The 18,535-nt window shown below is 41.9% G+C and overlaps 1 protein-coding gene across 1 annotated transcript in view; it reads right to left on the bottom strand.

The window, feature by feature from the left end:
- Positions 1 to 17,177, bottom strand: part of ITIH4 (inter-alpha-trypsin inhibitor heavy chain family, member 4) — an 18,767-nt gene extending 1,590 nt beyond the window's left edge. Inside the window, exons 1-17 of the mRNA XM_010011384.1 lie at positions 17,103 to 17,177; positions 14,579 to 14,739; positions 14,017 to 14,121; positions 13,203 to 13,365; positions 12,993 to 13,103; positions 12,780 to 12,908; positions 11,805 to 11,921; positions 11,055 to 11,223; positions 9,977 to 10,093; positions 8,534 to 8,715; positions 7,029 to 7,211; positions 6,323 to 6,462; positions 5,818 to 5,996; positions 5,343 to 5,375; positions 2,547 to 2,660; positions 1,791 to 1,965; positions 195 to 349 (exon numbers count right to left, since the gene is read on the bottom strand). Coding sequence (XP_010009686.1) covers positions 195 to 349; positions 1,791 to 1,965; positions 2,547 to 2,660; positions 5,343 to 5,375; positions 5,818 to 5,996; positions 6,323 to 6,462; positions 7,029 to 7,211; positions 8,534 to 8,715; positions 9,977 to 10,093; positions 11,055 to 11,223; positions 11,805 to 11,921; positions 12,780 to 12,908; positions 12,993 to 13,103; positions 13,203 to 13,365; positions 14,017 to 14,121; positions 14,579 to 14,739; positions 17,103 to 17,177 — 2,308 coding nt within the window. The remainder of the gene's footprint in view (positions 1 to 194; positions 350 to 1,790; positions 1,966 to 2,546; positions 2,661 to 5,342; positions 5,376 to 5,817; positions 5,997 to 6,322; positions 6,463 to 7,028; positions 7,212 to 8,533; positions 8,716 to 9,976; positions 10,094 to 11,054; positions 11,224 to 11,804; positions 11,922 to 12,779; positions 12,909 to 12,992; positions 13,104 to 13,202; positions 13,366 to 14,016; positions 14,122 to 14,578; positions 14,740 to 17,102) is intronic.
- Positions 17,178 to 18,535: the final 1,358 nt, after the last annotated feature.

Raw genomic sequence — 18,535 nt, 5'->3', positions numbered from 1 at the left:
TGTATAAACCCGGGAATTGTGGCATTCCTGCTGCCTTGCCTGCCCACTGCTTTTCATGAGAGCTGATCAGGACCCAGGGAAGTAAAGTCTGAATAAGAGCTTATGATGTGGTTGAAAAACCCCCACTATATTCTCATTTCAGGAGCTTAGTTACAAGATCACTCTTTGTGGCATACATCTGTGATGATACATACCCAGAGCTCCACTGACTTTGTCAGAGAAACGGTCAGTGTTCAAGAAATGCAGCCCAAGGAAAACCTCTGGAAACTTCATAAGGGTAATTTCTACTGTGACTGTATCAGACAATGATGCTGTAACGCTCCTTTCCTTTTCAACTGAGATGCTCAGCCTGGGGAGTTAATTATGACATTATTTCCCAGAAGAAAATGAAGAAACAATCTGTATTTAGCTAGACATTCATTAATTAAAATAATGTATGTATTGTGTTGTCTTGCAATGCGTTTTTCATGATCTGTTGGTAATTATTTTTAAGCTGGAAAACATTAAGTGGCATATCTTTTCTCTCCATGCTGCACAACAGATCTTTTCCATATCAGGTTACACACAAATACACCAGAGAAAAACTTGTTGCTGATGAAAACACCTTATTATCCATAATGACAAGAAATACTTGAATGGAAAAAAAAGAGTATTTTTCATCATTTTAATGAGACCAGATAAAAGAATTCAATCTATTTTATGAACAAGTTTAATACTTTTTCCTTGGTTATTTCACAGTTTTTTTCAGGCCCTGCCTTTCTTCTAAGCCATTCATTTTCTTTTGACCCAGGTGGGCTTGCAGCACACACACATCCGCTGCAGTTTTCTCCCCTGCAGACCAGGTTAGACACAAACACCCCCACATGTGCTGGTGTACAAAGCGCTGCGGTTGCAAAGGTGCTGGTTTGAAGCAGGAGGATCATTCTGCTTGGCAGACAACAAACTATAGAGAGGCATAAACCCAGCATGTTCTTGGCTCCATTTGGATTACAAAAATAATTGAAAGCAGCTGGTTTAGGACTTCTGTTATTGTCTTCAGTGGCCTGTAAGGGAGGGAGTGCTGTGTGTCCTGTCTGCCCCACACCACCAGCAGATCCCCCCAGAAGTTTCTTCCAGCAATGCAAAAAGCTGGTGAAACTAGTTACATTCTGCTCTTTCTTGTGGTAGTGAAGGATCCTGCTCTAATCAGTCCAACAATAAATTCTACATCTAAAGTACTCTCTCTCCAACAGTGGGCATTTAGTTACAGACAGCTATTCAAACACTTTGTGCCTTCCCATAAAAAATGTCAGCTGCCCAGATGTGAGTTATTGATAAAAAACTGAGCAGAAAATAACCACCCTTCAGCCTGTGTGGAGCCAACTGATGTATAAAAGAGGCAGTGAATGTCAAAGCCACCACTTTGCTGCACTCGCTCTGCAGCTGGAGGAACACAGAGTGTCTGGTGGCATCTGGCATGGCAGCGGCACGGAGGCTGCTATGTGCCACAGCGGGTCCTTTACTTTGGAAGATAAATGTTCTGCCTCTGATGACAAAGCAGAAAGGCAGGCTAAAGGTGCAGTTATTTGGATTCTATTACACATGCATAGAGAATTAAAATTAAGCCTTTTTTGTTCTCTGTATTTGAAATACAGGATTGTGAAGGTACCCTGCTTCCACTCACGATGAGTTACTCACCAGATAGGACATTTGTAAGCACTTACTTGAAGCAAACATGAAAGCAGAGGCCTGGATGAAGAAAGATCTGACGCACTGTCAAGTCTGGGAAAGGACTGGGTGACGTTTCTTACCCCTGGATGGTGGAGGTGGTCGACTCTGTCCATGGCAGCTGAGTGCTCTCATTATTGTGGCTTAGGACAATTGCATCTGTAGAGATGTGGATTTGGGCGGGGGGATTCACATAGTTGATTTCAAACTGTACGAAGTGATTTGTTCTGTCTCCAAGTTTCCCCATCACAGTGAGTCCTTTATTAACATGAACAAAAAATTGTCAAATGACTGTGCTTTTAAGGTATGAGTGATCTCAATAAAGCTGCTTCAGCTTTGTTGCTGAAACAAGTTCAGGGTCTCAAACCTAGTTCTGGGAGGCACAGTACCACAGGCTTCAGCTCCATGTGCCCCAAGGCTGTGGTGGGGTCACCAGAGTCCATGGCCCTTCTGAGTACAGGACCACAGGAAAACTACAGTGTGTTAAGAGCATGCATCTTTCCATTAGCAGGCAGGAACCACAGGGCTTAAGGTCTCTAAATCCTCAAAAGCCCTCAAGGGCTGGGCAGCAGAAAACCCTGAAGACCATGGCTGTGACACCAGGAGAAGGAGGTGACCGCCAACCAGACCTATGAGAAGTGCCCTCAGCTGTTGCACAGTGGAAGTTAATACTGCCTAATAGAAGGGAAAACTTAACCACAGCCTCTTTAGTCACTGCAAGGTAGCAGGTGTGAAATGGTCCTTCACAAAAGGGGGTGATTCCCAAGGAGACCAACTACTCTCATAGACCAAAGTGACTCTCCTTGTACTTGATATCAAGGGTAATCGGTCTCACTCACCTTGCTCCGGATCTGACAGCAGGTGGAGAGAGGGCTGTGCTTTTCCATCAGTATTTAAACAGATTATTTCATCTTGTTTGGGTAATTGCAAGATAAACTCTGGATATTCATTGACTGAAAAGCCAGAAGAACAATGTTAGCATGCAAAGAAAAGTCCGGCCTGCACCCTTTGGATATGTACAGCAAAATTACATAATCAATTCATACCTACAATACTAGTTTTAACTTTTACATAATAGAATTATTAAAATCAACATAGTAATGATTATCGAAAAGCACACCCAGGCACAGCACCTTGGTATGAATGAAAACAATAGATTTTTAAATTTAGAGTGTATTAAAGTCAATGAGCTCTTAAAAAAGCCAAGGTTGAAGATATGTTATACTGCATTTCTGTTGGTGGTTATATCCCTGTGCCAGAGAGGCTTTCTCATGGGACATTTTTCACTTATGCAGAAAGAATTAGCCAAGGTTTGCATGAAGAGGTAAAGGATTTTTCATAGAGTTGATAAAGTCAGAAAAAAAAATTAGATGAAAAACTGCACATTGCAGTCACATTAATTATTACAAAAGGACTAGTATATCCATTACTTACCAAGAGGTTGTGCTCTCATTTTTTTTCTTTGCCTGGCAACTGAAATATTTAAAATTATTACAATATTAATAATAACTTCTTATTAAGAAGAGTTTATTAATTCTTCATAGTAAGAGGAGTTTAATAAACATTTTTCTTTAAGTTGGCTAATTCACCAGGAAGAATACTATGACAGAAGCCTTTTCAGCAGAGCTCTTCACTGACTTCTACGGAGAGCTTTGTTTAAAACAAGATGTACCAATGGTGAAAAAAAGCACAACATCCAATGCCTGTTTCTCATAGGATCAACACTGGGGCATGCCCAGCCTGAGCTGTGGGAGGGTTTAGAGCTGTGTTTTTAACAGCCACTACATTGAACCCAGCACACCCACCCCAGCTCCTCTTGCACACGACTGTGAATAACTACCTACTGACAACAGCTTCTTGTTGCTGCCAGATTGGGGCTCAGAGCGCCATCGACCTGAAATAAAAGGTTTTTCCAATGTTTGGTTGGTTTGGGGCCATACCTTGCATCTCCCTCCCCACCCTTTAAAACAGGGAATCCCCCCGTTCATTGCCCACTGCCTTTTTTGGATACAGCCACTTGTGCACATGTGCGGATCCTACACGGGACAGCAGCCAGCACAGGCTCTGTGCTATGGGAGCTCGTGGAGATGTCGAGCTCTGCCTGCAGTGCCCTGGGACTTCCTTGTTGCAGGACAGGCATTGCCATCGTGCCCCATACTGGCTGCACACAGCAAACCCCAGGACTGGTAAACATTATTTTTTTGACACCCATTTCTTTCATAGAATCACAGAATGGTTTGGGTTGGAAAGGACCTTAAGATCATCTAGTTCCAACTCCCCTGCCATGGGCAGGGGTGCCTCACACTAGACCATGTTGCCCAAGGCTCTGTCCAGCTTACTAATATGCGCTTTTCTGGATCTTTTACATTTATTTTCAGGAGCTATAATAATTCTTTTATTTCTGAAAAAGGACCAGATTGTTTCCCTGAAAAGGGACCAAGATTGTTTTCAAAAGTTTATAGTTAATTATAAAATATCTGCAGACTGAAATACATATAATAAAACCCAACTGTATATCAAGTAGGCATCCACAATCAAAATGTATTTATTAAAGTAATATTGCTATCAACTTACTTATTAAATGAACTTTATACAATTATTCTGAATAAAAACAAAGGAGAAGCACTTACTAGGAAATGATACACTCCTCAGTTTATAAGCATCTGGAGGAAGAAAAGAGAGTATCTGTATTTTATCCATGGTTGTATTACATACCTTATGGGACTGTTTCAAATATGTAATCTGTAATTCTCCAGCTGCCTTCCTTTCCCAAAGCAAGCTATCTGCAGTAATGAAGTCCACAGAACATTAGCACTAATACCTGGAAAATATTTCCAGCCAAAGGATGGAAATGGGCAAAAGCTACTAAGAACTTTGTAAGGAAAGGATTAGCAAAAAGGAATTTGGTTGCCTGCAATATGCCTGGTCCATCACTCGCCTTGCACATGGGGATGGGGGTGGGGAGGGGGGAGTGGTGGTGCCTGAGCAGGGCAGGAAAGTCACTGGGCCATGCTTCTGGTCAGGGAGTTTTCTGCTATAAAATTCCCTAGTGCCACTTTGAAACACGTTATGTTCAGAGAAGAGAGTTGCATAGTAACACCCTTAGTAGGTTACTGTGATAGAACTAGAGCAAAACCAGGGCTTCTCACCTATAACAGCATTGCCATTATGATATATTATCATAGCTGAGATTATCAGATTAATTATGCTTGAAGTTTAAAATTCATAGTCAAACAGATCTATTATTTCCAGAAAGAGAGAAAGACATTCACATAAATCATCCTAAGAAGTCATTCCAAAATATCCTGAGCTTAATTTTTTGACAGATGCTTCGCACACAGTAGGAAGAAGCAGAAACATCATTGGCACCATTCACTTGAGGAACTACTTATCCTCATAAGTAAAGACAATTTTGACCTTCCAGACTTTCTGATTGGAAGATTTTCTCCTTTTGGCCATGTTATCCACCCAAACCCCAGACAGACCTTGGCAGTCATTGCTTATGTTTTGCTTCACGTATTTTTCTAAATCTCAGATAATTCCCTCTATAAACAAACACCACGAGCTTTTTTTTGGTTTATTTCATTAGAGACTATTATGGAAAAACACTACTGGAAAAAGAAGAAAACATTTACCTCCTACTGGAACACTGCTGAGCTTCTCATTATCTAACATAAAGAAAGGAAAAGATTAGTGTCATAGTCAACAGTGAATTACTTTACTCATGTGCAAAGCAGAAAACTGGGAGAAGTGGGTGCTGGGCTTCAGGAGATGAGCTTTTTTTTGTGTTAAAGGTAGACAGAGCACTTCCAAGTGGTGACATGCTTCCCTCCCCTGCATTCATTTTTCTACTTTAATGCTACAGAGAAATAATGCTGAGTAACAACTGTTAAATTACTTTTAGTTAATATTTACACAAATTATTTTCCATTTCAACAGCAGTGCCCATTTCACCACTTCACCTTTTAAAACAAATCCTGTATGTTTTATCTGAAAGGATGCTAACCCTTAATTCCTGCTTCCAATGCAGGTTATTACTGTGTTACATCACTATAAAATGAACCTATACTGGAGGTCAACTACAAATCCTCAATAACAGCATATTTCAAGGGGTCTGTTTAATGCCCCATTTACCAGCTTCGGTGGGTTTGTTTGCCAGGTCTGTCTGGTCTTGATCAGCTGGTTTGGTGACCACCATGGAAGTGAGGGGTGTAACAAAGCTGTACCGCAGAGACAGCTCTAACACTTGAGCCTCCAGGGTTTTCTGGTCCTCTTCTTGTGCTGAAATACTGTGTTAATGATGAAGAAATAACATATAGAGACTATGAGCAGATCAGCTTCAGCTTCTTTTTCATATTCATATCATCTATTTCACAGTAACGTCAAGAAGAATACTCCATATTACATTTTCATATGTGTATATACATTTATATGCACACATTCAATGATGTAGGGCTGTCATAAACTGAAAGGCACCTCATGTTCCTCATGCAGTCACGAAGTATTCTTCCAGTGTACTATGCTTTTAATACTATCTGCAGAAATATTTCTTGGTGGTGTTTTCATTTGCATTTTAAGTTAAAAATTTGTAATAGGAAATATGATGACAGCTTACGATTTTTCCAGCAGCTGTTGAATGGTTAAGTAAGCCCACAGTCTCTCTATGAAATTTCCAAAGATGTAGCTTTGATTTTGAAATACTTGCTCCTTCTCTTTGACATTTGCTTCTTCTTTAAGAGTCAAGTCACTAGAATGCTAAAGTGGGAGAAAACTGGCCGTCAAAAGAAGAGTTGCATGTTTCTTTTATAATCACATCATTAGACTTCAAATAATGTCTTTCAGTACCAAAGTGTCCTTTTTGTCCTTCAATTTTGTCCTTTCCCATTGGAAAATGGAACTCCAAACTACCAAAGCAGCATGTATTTTGGATCTGTATTTATGGGTGTGAAAGTGTTGAAAAAAGGAGGTAGTGAAATTGTTCTATTTCATTATTTTTGAGATTAATAACTCATATGTCCTTCTTCATTCTAAAAATACAAACCAGTTTCCTAAAAATGCTTGAAAGGCCAAAATATTATAGTTTTGAAAGGATTAAAATTACTGTTTTCTTACTTGTGGATATACTTCAAGGTTTTTATTTTGTAGCAAATTCAGAAGAACATCGTTTGAATTCTCAAATATTTTCCCCAGAAGGGAAAGCAGCAGAATGCTCAAATGCAAAGAACGTACCTTGCACACAAAAGACTTCCTGAAGTCTCATACTGCACCATAAAAGACAGAAGGGTTGTAAATTTTTCACAGTTAGTAAACTAAGCACTTACTGACTGAGCTTTAATTTCTACTGGCAAAAGATCAAGCTCATTGCTAATTTTTCCAGATACAATAATTTCAGATCCTTCAAAAAACAGCTTGAAATCATTCTTGGTTAATCCCTCAATGGCATTTTCTGGATACTGCATTTCAATTTTCTTCAATATTGGGGTAGCCACCTCTTGATAAAACCCCTAAAGAGAAGCAGAGAGAGAGAGAGTGCACAAATGGCTGCAAAATTATGCAAAACAATATATTGAATGTCTAAAACCCCCTTAAAAAGAAGGGACCAAAGCTTTTTCTTCTGCAGTGTAAGACTGCTGCTAGAAAAAAACCATACATATTTCTTCCCAAGGTTCAGCATGTGATATGTGAAGCTTTGTTCATCAGAAAGCAACCTAACAATGTATAACTGAACTCCTATTGTGTAACCCTATAAGATGTTATTCGAAATTCTGTATAGCCAACATGCGGAATTGGCAGAGATAAGATAACTACAGACATCCGGGATAAGAAACTTGAAAAACTAGATAGCAGGTTAATGAGGAAGATAACTTGCCTTCCTCCCCGCAGCCACTGAGGAGCAGAATTCGCCCTCCAGCAACAAGCCCCCTGCGCAGAGAAAGAATGGAAAAGAACACGTACACCGGAAGGGAAAGAAGTATAAAAGGCAGAACCTACAAGGAGGAAGCGCGCGCCGAGGCAGAGTAGAAACTCTCTGGCCACCCAGTGCTGTATTTTATCTGCTATCGCTTGCTCAGATTGAATTAAAGATTGGACGAATGACAAGATTGGCCTTTGAAATTTATAACAAGCACACCTTCTCCAACCAGACTGGAGATGCCATATAAACATTTTTCATAGTAATTCAAATATCCAAGCAGGATCCCCATCCCATTCAGTCAGGTGTTCTGCTTTAGCCCTTTTAAAATCTGATTTTTTTTAAACTTGACTTATCCTGAGGATGAACCTTTCTCCTTTCGGACTGGGGCTGGCATGAAGAAAATCTAGTCTCTGCACATCCAGGCAAAACAGGTAGAAGTGGCTTCCCAAAAAAGAGAACATCTTAGAAGTTATAACCCCTCTCCAAATGGACAGGAAAGATCCAGCCTGGTGGTACTGCAGAGCCAGTTTGCCTGTATGTGCCTTGGCCTGCCTGCTGAGTTTCAGGGAAACCATGACAAACAGTTTCCAATGGTGGTGCTTCAAGGGGTTTGAAATAGGATCCAAGAATAGGCGTTTTCTCACCATCATCTCCCTTGGACAATTGTTCTTGTTTGCAGAGGTACTGAAATGTGTGAGTTCCCAGGTTTGTCCAAACACAGTGATATGAGGAGGACTTCACCTCTGAGTCATGGTTAGGGTACAAACCCCCAGATGCTCCCAAACTGCCTTCCTCCCTCCCCAAAATCATCAGATAAACTAAAACCCAACTCTTTATCTCAGAAAATACTCCAAGACTAGACATAAGCAATAGCTGATAGACCTTTTTTCTGGCATATTCCTTAGTACTGACCTGGAGCTGCAAGGCTGCATCAGCATTTTCATATATACGACGTGCTATTCCCCCATTGCTTAGGGCCATTTTCTCCAGGAACTTATAACTGACATCAAACCCAAAGCCAAGGCAGAAGAGAGCATATTTCCCATTGACTGCTTTCTTAATATTTTCTTGAATAACTTCCACATTACTCTCACCTGGAATTGAAACAAAAACATACACTTGTTTGGTTGGGGGTTTTAAAAGTAGGAAAAGACAGTAGCAGGTTTAATGGAAAACTCTGCTTAAAGCCTTTTAAAAATTATTCAGAATAAAATCTTAAAAATATATGGGATCGAATTCCAGTAATTGAGTTGGAGATGAAAGCATCATTCTGCATATGGAGTGCCAGAACCTCATTCCCTCTCTTAATGACTTTTACTAACTCCTACTCATGTTGTCATGAGTAAGTGAAAAATATTTTACAAGATTATGGGGGCCAGAGGAGGTTTTTAGGACAAAAGGGACACACTATACAAATTAACAGAGCAAGGGATGGAAACACTTGATCAAGCATTGGGAAGACAAGTACCATCCATAAAAATTATGCGCATCAATTCAGAGAAGAATGGACTGGTTAATGGTGTAATTCACACAAACTGCAAATTAACTCAGCCATGCTCCTCTCCCAGCCCTTTTGCTTGACAAAGGGAAAAGATTTTCACACCATCATCTCATCCCATTTGAAGAGCCACTGATGGCCCTGTATGGAGAGCTTCTCTATCAGTATTTCCATGCAGGAACTACCTATAGCAGTATTACGGGAGCGGCTCAGATTTTTCCCTTTCAGCCTGCTTTGCCAAGGAAGGCAGTGTATGCATTAATGCTGCGTGTGTTCAGCTGGCACTCCACCCTGGCCTGATTTCTAGCCAGCTTGTGGATGTGTGATGTGCTTGGGGATATTTGAGACTCACTGTGGCTGTGCTGAGTACGCAGCACCATAAGGTGAATTATATTCAGCAAAAAACCCCAAACAAATAAACTGACCCCAAAACAGTAAGGATCACGCGATGTGAAAGGCACACTGATCTTATTAGAAGGCTTACAGCTGAATTAATATTTCTGGTCTCGAAGAGATACTGGTTGCCACACAAAACTTGGACCAGCTCCTGTTCAGAACAAGTGATGTTTGTGCCATTGCATTGCAAGTTACTATTTGTTTAATGCAATGTTTCTATCTCAATCCTCTGGTTTGTGCTATCATAGCTAATCAGTAGCTAAGAGCTAGACATGGAAAAGAATATAAAACAAGAGACACCTTGAAAATATCTCAAGAATATATCTCACAGATCCAGAAATGACCCAGCCTGCTTATAACAAAGCTCTTCTGAAGCACAGGCTATGTCTACTAAGCTGGGATGCAAGTGTACAAGATATGACAAATCCAGGAGAGAAAGGACTGAGCTGGTATTTACCCACCAGAAGTGGGCTGGCCGTCTGTCAGCAAAATTATCATGGAGACACTCCGTTCCGGCAGCCCCTCGTCTTTTTCCAGCCCACTCACAGCCGTCTGCAGGGCACGATTGATATCTGTGCCTATAATGAGAAAGCAAGCATCACTCACCTGGAAAGATCACCATCTAAAGAAATCAGTGCATTTTATCCACACAGGTCCTGCAGAGCTGTTTAAAGTTTTCTGCAGGAAGTAATCCTTCAGAGAGATGAGGATTTAGGTCTTCAACCTACTAGGCTTAATTACGGTGTATTATATTGCAGTGGCAATCGTGGAGTACTCTTTTGGGATCATTTTCTACACATATGTCATGGGAAATACAAACATGTCTAGAGCCATTAGAAAGTGCTTAAATAAACACACTGTCATCTGTCAACCCACATTTAAGAACTGTCTCCTAGCCTTATTTGAGGAGTCAAAGAAAAGAGCTGGGCACAAATGGCTTTGTTGCTGTTCACACTTGGGATAAAAAACCCTACATAAATGCCAACAGCATAACATTAACAGGTGATAGAGCCTTTAGATGTGCTTAAAACTAAACGAAACAGAGCACGAGTGATGCAGCAATTGAAATGCTTCATGCCTATTTTGACTGGTTTGTTACTGTAGTGTGGCTTACACAGGAGTACAGCTTTAGATGTATTTTATTTTACAATGAGACCATTTATATTAAAAAAAAACAAATCAGCAAATTGTTGTCAAATGTTGAATGAATTGCCATTTTCCTGTAGGAGAAAAAGGTACTATGGGGAAATCTTCCAGCCACCTCTGTTATAAAAATCTGAAACAAAATATTGTGGCTTGTACGTTTCATAGATCTGATACAACTGTCTCTCTCTATCCATATCATAATTTAGTCACCAATCTGCCCACTCCCATGACCAGTCTTTCTCTCCCACTCTAAGTATCAAATACTTACTTGCTTTGTGAGCACTGATAGTAACTGTGTGCCAGTATACGATTAATAAAAATACTTGTTTTCTAAGCAACATATTATGTTGGGTGCATGTTTGTGGTTAAAAGCATCTAGGTGGTGCCTTGTACCTCCACTAGCAGAAAGAGTTTGCACAAATCCTGCAGCACTCGCCACGTTCTCTGCAGTGGCTGGCAGCAAAGAGCTCTTCCACTCCACCACTTTGCTGTTAAAGGTGATAAAGCCGAAATGATCTTCTGGGCGGAGGTCTTTCAAAATCTTCAACAGGGCATCTCTCGTCTGCTCCAAGGAGAAAACAATCACTTTGAATATTACTACTTCTGTGCCAGAACCAGGATTGGAATTGCTGTGTAATAAGGCAGTTTCTCAACAGCACTATTTGAGATGCAGCCCAATGCTCTTATGTAGTCCTAATGGCATTTTTCAGATTGAGACCACCAGAAGTGGCTGATTCACTTAACTTACAGACAGAAGGAAACACCTATGAGGGCTGTAGTGGGCTTGTTTGCTCTCCAGCAAAGCTACATGCACAGTCATCAAGAGAGGTAAACCAGACAAATGGATTCTTTAAAATCAATTAAGAAAAAAAAAATTAGAAGCAAAATATTCTGCAAAGATACAGAAAAGTTGCTCTCTGCCTTACTGTTTGATACTTGTAAGAAGAGCCGTATCAGAAAACTATTGCTCTTTAATAGCCGAAATCTGCACACACGTATTTTCAAGCATTTCTCTATGTCTGAAAATGTTGCTGTGTGTACAAAACCAGTGTGTATTTCAGAAGTGAAATTCACAGCCACTTCCTCCAAAGCCTGCTGTGTGTGACTGACACAAGCAGAGATCAGTACCTGGAGATACATTACCTGTTCAATTTTTCTGCCTGCCATGGAGCCACTTCGATCTATAACAAAGATGACGTTTTTGGGAAATGCTGGCATTTCTTGGGGTGCAAAGTAATGCACAAAATACCCATTGACAATCTGAAATACAGAACGGGAAATCGCATATAAAATTTCATCTAAAGAACTAAATATTGAGTCTTCAGATTCTGGCATAACCAGACGGGGGATGCATGCTCAGCATTCTAACAGATAAGATTCTAGATAAACCCAAATCAAAGAACTATTAAAATACATTTCCTAGCTGGAAGCAAGATTATCTGTAGAAATCAGATTACAAAAGAACAGTGCATATATATATATGTATATATTATACACCTCTGCCGTACATATATCTGTATTATCACTGAGTATTATATTACCTCTTGATTATCACCTATGAGCACATCTCTGCTCATTGACTGTGACTGCCATCTTTTAGCACATCTGTGTATACTTATTTCGTTAGTGAAACGGTATGGAAAATAAGGTACTTTATTCCCCAGGATATGCATTGGTCCATAAATACTTTTAAGTTTCTGCTCTCTTTAGTTATGCCTCAGTTGGCACAAAAAATAAACCAAACAGTCATTTCAACAGTTATATAAATCATGTCCCTCTAAACTTCATTTATAAGAAGCTACAAATACACCTTACATCAGCCAAAATAATTAAAAAAGAATGTAGAGAGACATCTATAAAGTGTAGATTTGGTACTGAAACAAAACTTGAAAGAGTGATTTTCTTTTTTCCCACGGATGATCCATTCTTGCATTGTGTCTGGTGTATTTGGGGATTTACTGAGCATGGCTATTGGTTACTGCTGACCGTGGATTAATGGAAATAACTTTTCCTGTCACTCCTGGTGTTTCAAAGTAAATGTTGCTGGTTTTCTGATTGCATTTCACATTCAGATATATCTATGATCTGAAAATGTTTTTATTTTTATTGATTTTTCACCTGTATATCACCTGCAGTGGCATCTCTCTTAACATCGTAACGGACAACAAAATCACCATTGAGGAGGGTTTCATCGAATTCAGGATTTACCTTCTGTTGATCTACAGTTGGCTTAAATAAAATATGAGCCTGCAAAGCAATCAGAAAAAAAGATGTAAAGCAACATATCTTAAAGCTGCCACCGGCAGTAACATCTGGCAGTGGCTGCTTTACCTTGGTTTCATTCTGCAGTTTGGTGAGCGCCTTAGTTAACTCATTTGTCATGAATGTGCTGTCTGTCTCCAAGAAGCGTATGCCCTGGGGCTCGAAGATGTGCACATCAATCTGCCAGTGGAGAAGTCAGCATCAGCATCTCAGAGGGAACATGGCTGTGTCCAAAACCACCACACTGCTCCCTGCCCAGCCCTCGCTGGGGAAGCTCACCTGGAAGTGCTTAACAAGCTGCTTTGGTCGGACCTTGACGAGCAGCTCGAACTTCCCCAGCTGCCGCTTCAACAGCTCCTCATATGTCAGCTCAAAAGTGACTTTGCTGGCAGCTGCAATGCTGACGGACACGTGAAACTGCTCCAGCTTTCTGCCTGTGATTCTGCAGGGGGGAGAACAGATATTTACCTCCTGAGGGGAAGGTTTGCTTGTGGTGGCCAAAGTTTATGAATTGTGCTAAATAATGGCCAAGGGCCATGCGGGATAAATAAGAACAGAAGAGTAGCAGTAAATCTTACTCAGCATATGAAGACTTTTCACATTGCAGGCAGTACTGTATACATCACATATATTACAATAGCATGCCATGGCTGCTGCATATGCAAGCTGAGAAATAAAGCAAATTGGGATCAAGCAGAACTGGGAATGAACACATGGGAAGCACAAATTAAATGTACCCCAGAAGTCTGATGTCTGCTCAAGTACCATGGTCCCCTGTGCTTGCAGGGAAGCAGTCTCAATGACAGCATCATCCCAGACCAGCAAGGTGCTTCCAAATGACAACAAGTCCCAGAGGAACACTAAATAGTGGCACCTCCCACTGAAGCCCATTGCAGTACCAGATATAAACCATATACATGTGTGAACATATATATGTATACACACACACACAGAGTCCCAAATAGAAGTCAAGGCTGCTTTTCACATTTATCCCTATCACATTAAACCCTGGCTCCTGGGTTTCACCTGCCCCCAGCCAAACAAGAAGCCAAGGAAGAGCATTGGATCAACGTTACCCAGGGCAGCAACATACTTGACAAGGCCAGCGCTCTGCCCGTGTGAGACTGCAGTGTCATACTCCTTTTGAGCAGAAGCTTTCTCCTTTATTATTCCTGGGTATACTTTACCATCGATGGACCTGTTTGGTTGCCATAAAAAATAATTAATATTAGGAAAGCAACAAGAGGAATGCTGTATTTCATGGACCTCAGGGCATGAGCAGGGGGTACTGTTTGGTTTCCGCATCCCACCCCATTCAGAAGGATGCCAGAAGCCACCACCACAACACAGCCCTCCTCCTTGCAGGAGCTTGGGGAGGCTGGAGCAGGAGCAACATCACCACTGAGCATGTTTGTTACTCATACTGCGCAGCAGGCAGCCTTGCCCTCGCTACCTTGTAGAATCACAGAATAGTTAGGGTTGGAAAGGACTTCTATTTGGCTGTCTACTGCTTTGCCTCACAGAGTATTTTGTGCAGGATGCTCCAGAGCTCAGCTCATTGTGCTTTTCAGTCAGCACCCCCTGAGAAAAAAGATAAAAGCACCCCCAGTCCCCAGAGCTGCCTCCTTCACCCCACAGGTAAGGACTGGTCCTACATGGAGAAGTTGGTGATGAAGGCTGTCTTGGGTAACTCCACTTCAAAGGTGGCCTCTCTGGACTCATTAGCTCGGTTGACAATTTTGCTGGTGATGAGGGTGTGAGCGAATCGTGACGTGACCTTACAGTCCACATGGAGGCTGTAGATCTCAATAGCATGCTAGAAAAAAAGAAAATCAGGCTGAAACAGGAAGGCAGTTTTTGCTCCTAAGCAGCCCTTACCTGGGTGATGTTACTGGAAAAGTTTGATGAAGGAATGAACTGTTAGTAGGTCCAGCTGAAACTGGGGAGGGCAAATTGTTCATGACCAGACTGGCCATCTGCTCATTCACATCTCTGCAGCTGCAGCCATGCAAAATCTGTGTGTTGTTCCACAGAAGGCTTCTGTTGAGCCTTTTTCTGTGGTCTTCTCTCCTTGGGCTACTCTGAAGCAGCTGTTGTGTCACCACAATGCATTGCCTAAGATGAACCTCAGAAAAATCAGATGCCTCTAAGCACTCAACCCATGGAAAGAGACCTGCTAGCATTTTATGCAACTAATTATTTGCTCGCCCAGCTGTTGACTTTGCTGCATGTTTTCAGCTTGGTGTCTTATGTCACATACGATGTTTAGGAGGTTTGAAACCCTGTGTGGGCCTCCAACCTCCTGCTGGTTGCACAAGCAGGGATGCCCTTTGAGCGCTTGTGTTTCTCCTGGTCTGGTGCTTCGTGACGCTCCAAGAAGGGCACTGTCCTGAAGCTGCATGGAAACATCCCACAGGGAGGCTGCAGTGGGAACTGCCTGGAGCACCTGCCCCTGTAACCACTTTCCTTTTACATTTGGGATGTCTGCTTTAAGGGCCCTACCTGTGTTTCAGCAGTGACACGAAGAAGGGTTGATCTGGACATCACCAGCCTCATAGTAGTCCAACAGTTTATTAAAATAGAAAAGTTCAGCATCAAAACAGTTCATCACACTCCTATTTTTACTTTTCTAGCCTCAGAAATCTTTGACTAACTGATCTTTGGTTATTTTGCTTATGCACCTCCTGTACTCTGCTCACTAATTAATAGCATCCACAAGCATCTTCTCTAGGCAGTGGCTGAAATTGAGAGTTCAATCAGGCTGAACACGGCCAGTCAGCGCAAAGCTGTGACCACAGCTATGTACCTGGTCATCAGGGCAGGAGGGGACATAGCCGACGCCATGTGAATAATGGATGTCTGTTTCTTTTTTTATTTTACATTGCCAGAGTGAGCTCCATCTCCTCTTGCCTACTGACAATCCAGGACAATGGGATAAAACCCAAAAATATTAATTGAGAGAACAGTTTCTGGTCCTGGCAGTCTGGGTGCCTCTCCCAGCCCACCCCGAGCTGGAGTCCTCCCTGCCCTGGCTGGGGCTGTCTCTCACAGGAGTGTCCCTTCCCAAAGGCATTCTGAGCACCACTGCTCATGTTTGCTGCCCTGCCATACTCGAACCTGCCTGTGGGATGTTTGGAGGGGAGGTTTTGCTATGACTGAGGAGCCCCGAGCCCCGGGTTGTGGCTTAGTGGGGCAGCACAGGCATGTGGTGGCCATCATTGCCCACGAAGCATCCTTCCAGGACAGCAGGAGCTTGCCCTGGGTGAAAGTGACCTGTGCAAAATCTGTCCTGCTGCCATGTGCCAAAGGGATGCTGTGGGGACAAAGACCTGCACTTCCCCAGCCCCAGCAGCATTTTAGGCTGCAGCCACCACAAATGAGCACACAGTGGGGTGCTGTGCGGTGAGGGGCATCGCTGTGCCCTTAATGAAGTAGGCAGGAGAGGACCAGCTCCAGGTATGTACAGTGGGAAGGGGGAGTGCAATCTGTGAGCACTCCCCAAGGCACCACAGGCCCATGCACTTCATCCACGGCTTCTTGCAGAGCCCTCAGCCACCCCTGCAGCAGCCACAAGACCTGTCCCTGCCTCCCAGAAACCTGCCTGCATTTCATGCTTTCCTGAATAAGCACGACGGAAATACAACCCTTCCAACATAAGGCTTCCTCTGTTTCTCTAATACTGCTATTTTTTAAAAAAAGACCAGTTGCATGCACCCTGACATAATACAAAACACAGCTTGCTCCTTCAGACAGTACAAACAATTATCTACTCCCCTCTTTTCTGTTCCATACAAATTACTAAATGCCTGTCAGAAACCTGGCACTGCAACAGTCCTCATTTGGCCCTGCTGTAATAGCACTGCGTCAAGATCCAAACTTCATCTGGCAGCCCAGGGAGCCACCGATCCCTCAAATTTGATATTTTGAATCCCTGGGGACAAACATGATGAGACACAATCACCATGCAGATGTTCACTTGCCACATTTATATTACAACTGCCCAAACAATCAAAAAGGCCTTAAAAGGACCCAAAGCTCTGAAATCACACCACCATACACTCGGCGCTCCACAGGTAGCAGTTACCAGAGGAGTTTCCTGCATTAGCTGGCCAGCTACCACAATACCACTGCATCACCAAATGAGCAAACGAGATATTGTTAAAAAAATACAGTAAATACCTTTTGAGCAATAGTTTCTGCTAATACTATGAGTGAGGAAAAGACCATCAACGCCAGCAACGTTCTCTCCTCCATTTTGGAAAGACCAGATTTTCAAATGAAAACTTGGTTGGGCTTAATCAGTTAATGAGTAACTTGTACTTGGGGATATGATGTAGACTTTGAAGAGACCCAGAAACTTAATATTTACATGTTAAACATAGGTAAAACTTGGACTAGGTTAACGTTTATTTTTCCAACAGATCTTTGCTGTTAAACATTAGAATTTTAATGTTTCATAATGCATAAAGTTAAGAAATCCTTGCTTTCTTTTTAAACTTCAATCTCATTGTGGCATGTGAGATCCGAGGCAGATTGACTGGTCTGTGCAACAAGAGTCAGTTTTGAATGCATGAATCTCTACCACATCCAACAGTAACAATTTGAAAGGGCACATCCTTAATGTTACCTCAAACACTTTGGAGGTTTGGAGATTACTAATACATGCAACATTTATGTGAGATTTTACAGCTGGTGACTTCTTCAAACCTCATGCCTCGCTGCCCAACTGGCCTACCAGGGGTACAAAGTGGCTCTCATGAAACACCTTTTTTTGCCTCCTTTGACAAGTCATGATCCTTGTTTGTCAAATAGCAAAGTCAGTTGTGGCTTGTCTTCAGCTAAACAGTAAAAAGTAATTAGTCCTGGACTGCCTAAGTCAGGGCCTGTACGTACGTGTAGGTAAGTGTACAAAAGATGCAAACCACCCAAAACCAAGTGCAACAACAGCCATGCACAGGAGTACACCTGGCCTTGTCCAGCCCTACCACAGCTTCAGTGTATCCAGGCAGATATCCTACAAAGCTGCCTTTAACTCATGTGCTCAGCGAGGCTGTTTGCATGAATGATTAGTGCTGGGAGAGCTCTGCACCTGAATTTACATGGAAATTGAATGGGATTACTCTTTTCATCCCCTATTTTATAATGAAATCTTCATCCAATAGGGACCTGGAGCAGTTCCTGTGAAGTTTTTGTTTGTCAAGGCTTGGCTCGTAGCCCTAGAAAAAGAAATTATCTTACAAGTCCAATTTGGTACACAAATAATTACGGACTGTGTTATATTAACAATTCCTAAAATACATGCTCACTCACATGGTGTTTAGGTAGTCTCCTACACAGGATAGCTTATGTGACTACTAAGAAGATACTTCACCCAAACAGTTGTAATGCCTGAGTAGCTTATGTGACTACTAAGAAGATACTTCACCCAAACAGTTGTAATGCCTGAGTATTCTACAAAGCATTTTAAACACATTGTGGGGAAATAATTGGGTTTTTAGGCAGTGGGGAAAACAGACCCTGGGCAGAACCCGTTTCAAAAGTTCATCTCAGCTCTACAACTGGGAAAATCAAACTGAGAAATGGGGGCCAGGGAGAAAACCGTCACAAGCCAT

This window comes from Nestor notabilis, unplaced genomic scaffold, assembly GCF_000696875.1.
Source record: "Nestor notabilis isolate BGI_N333 unplaced genomic scaffold, ASM69687v1 scaffold27723, whole genome shotgun sequence".
In the NCBI taxonomy this organism is placed as follows: domain Eukaryota; kingdom Metazoa; phylum Chordata; class Aves; order Psittaciformes; family Psittacidae; genus Nestor; species Nestor notabilis.
The sequence above is the reverse complement of the archived record's forward strand: the minus strand, read 5'-3'. Positions and strand labels throughout refer to the sequence as shown.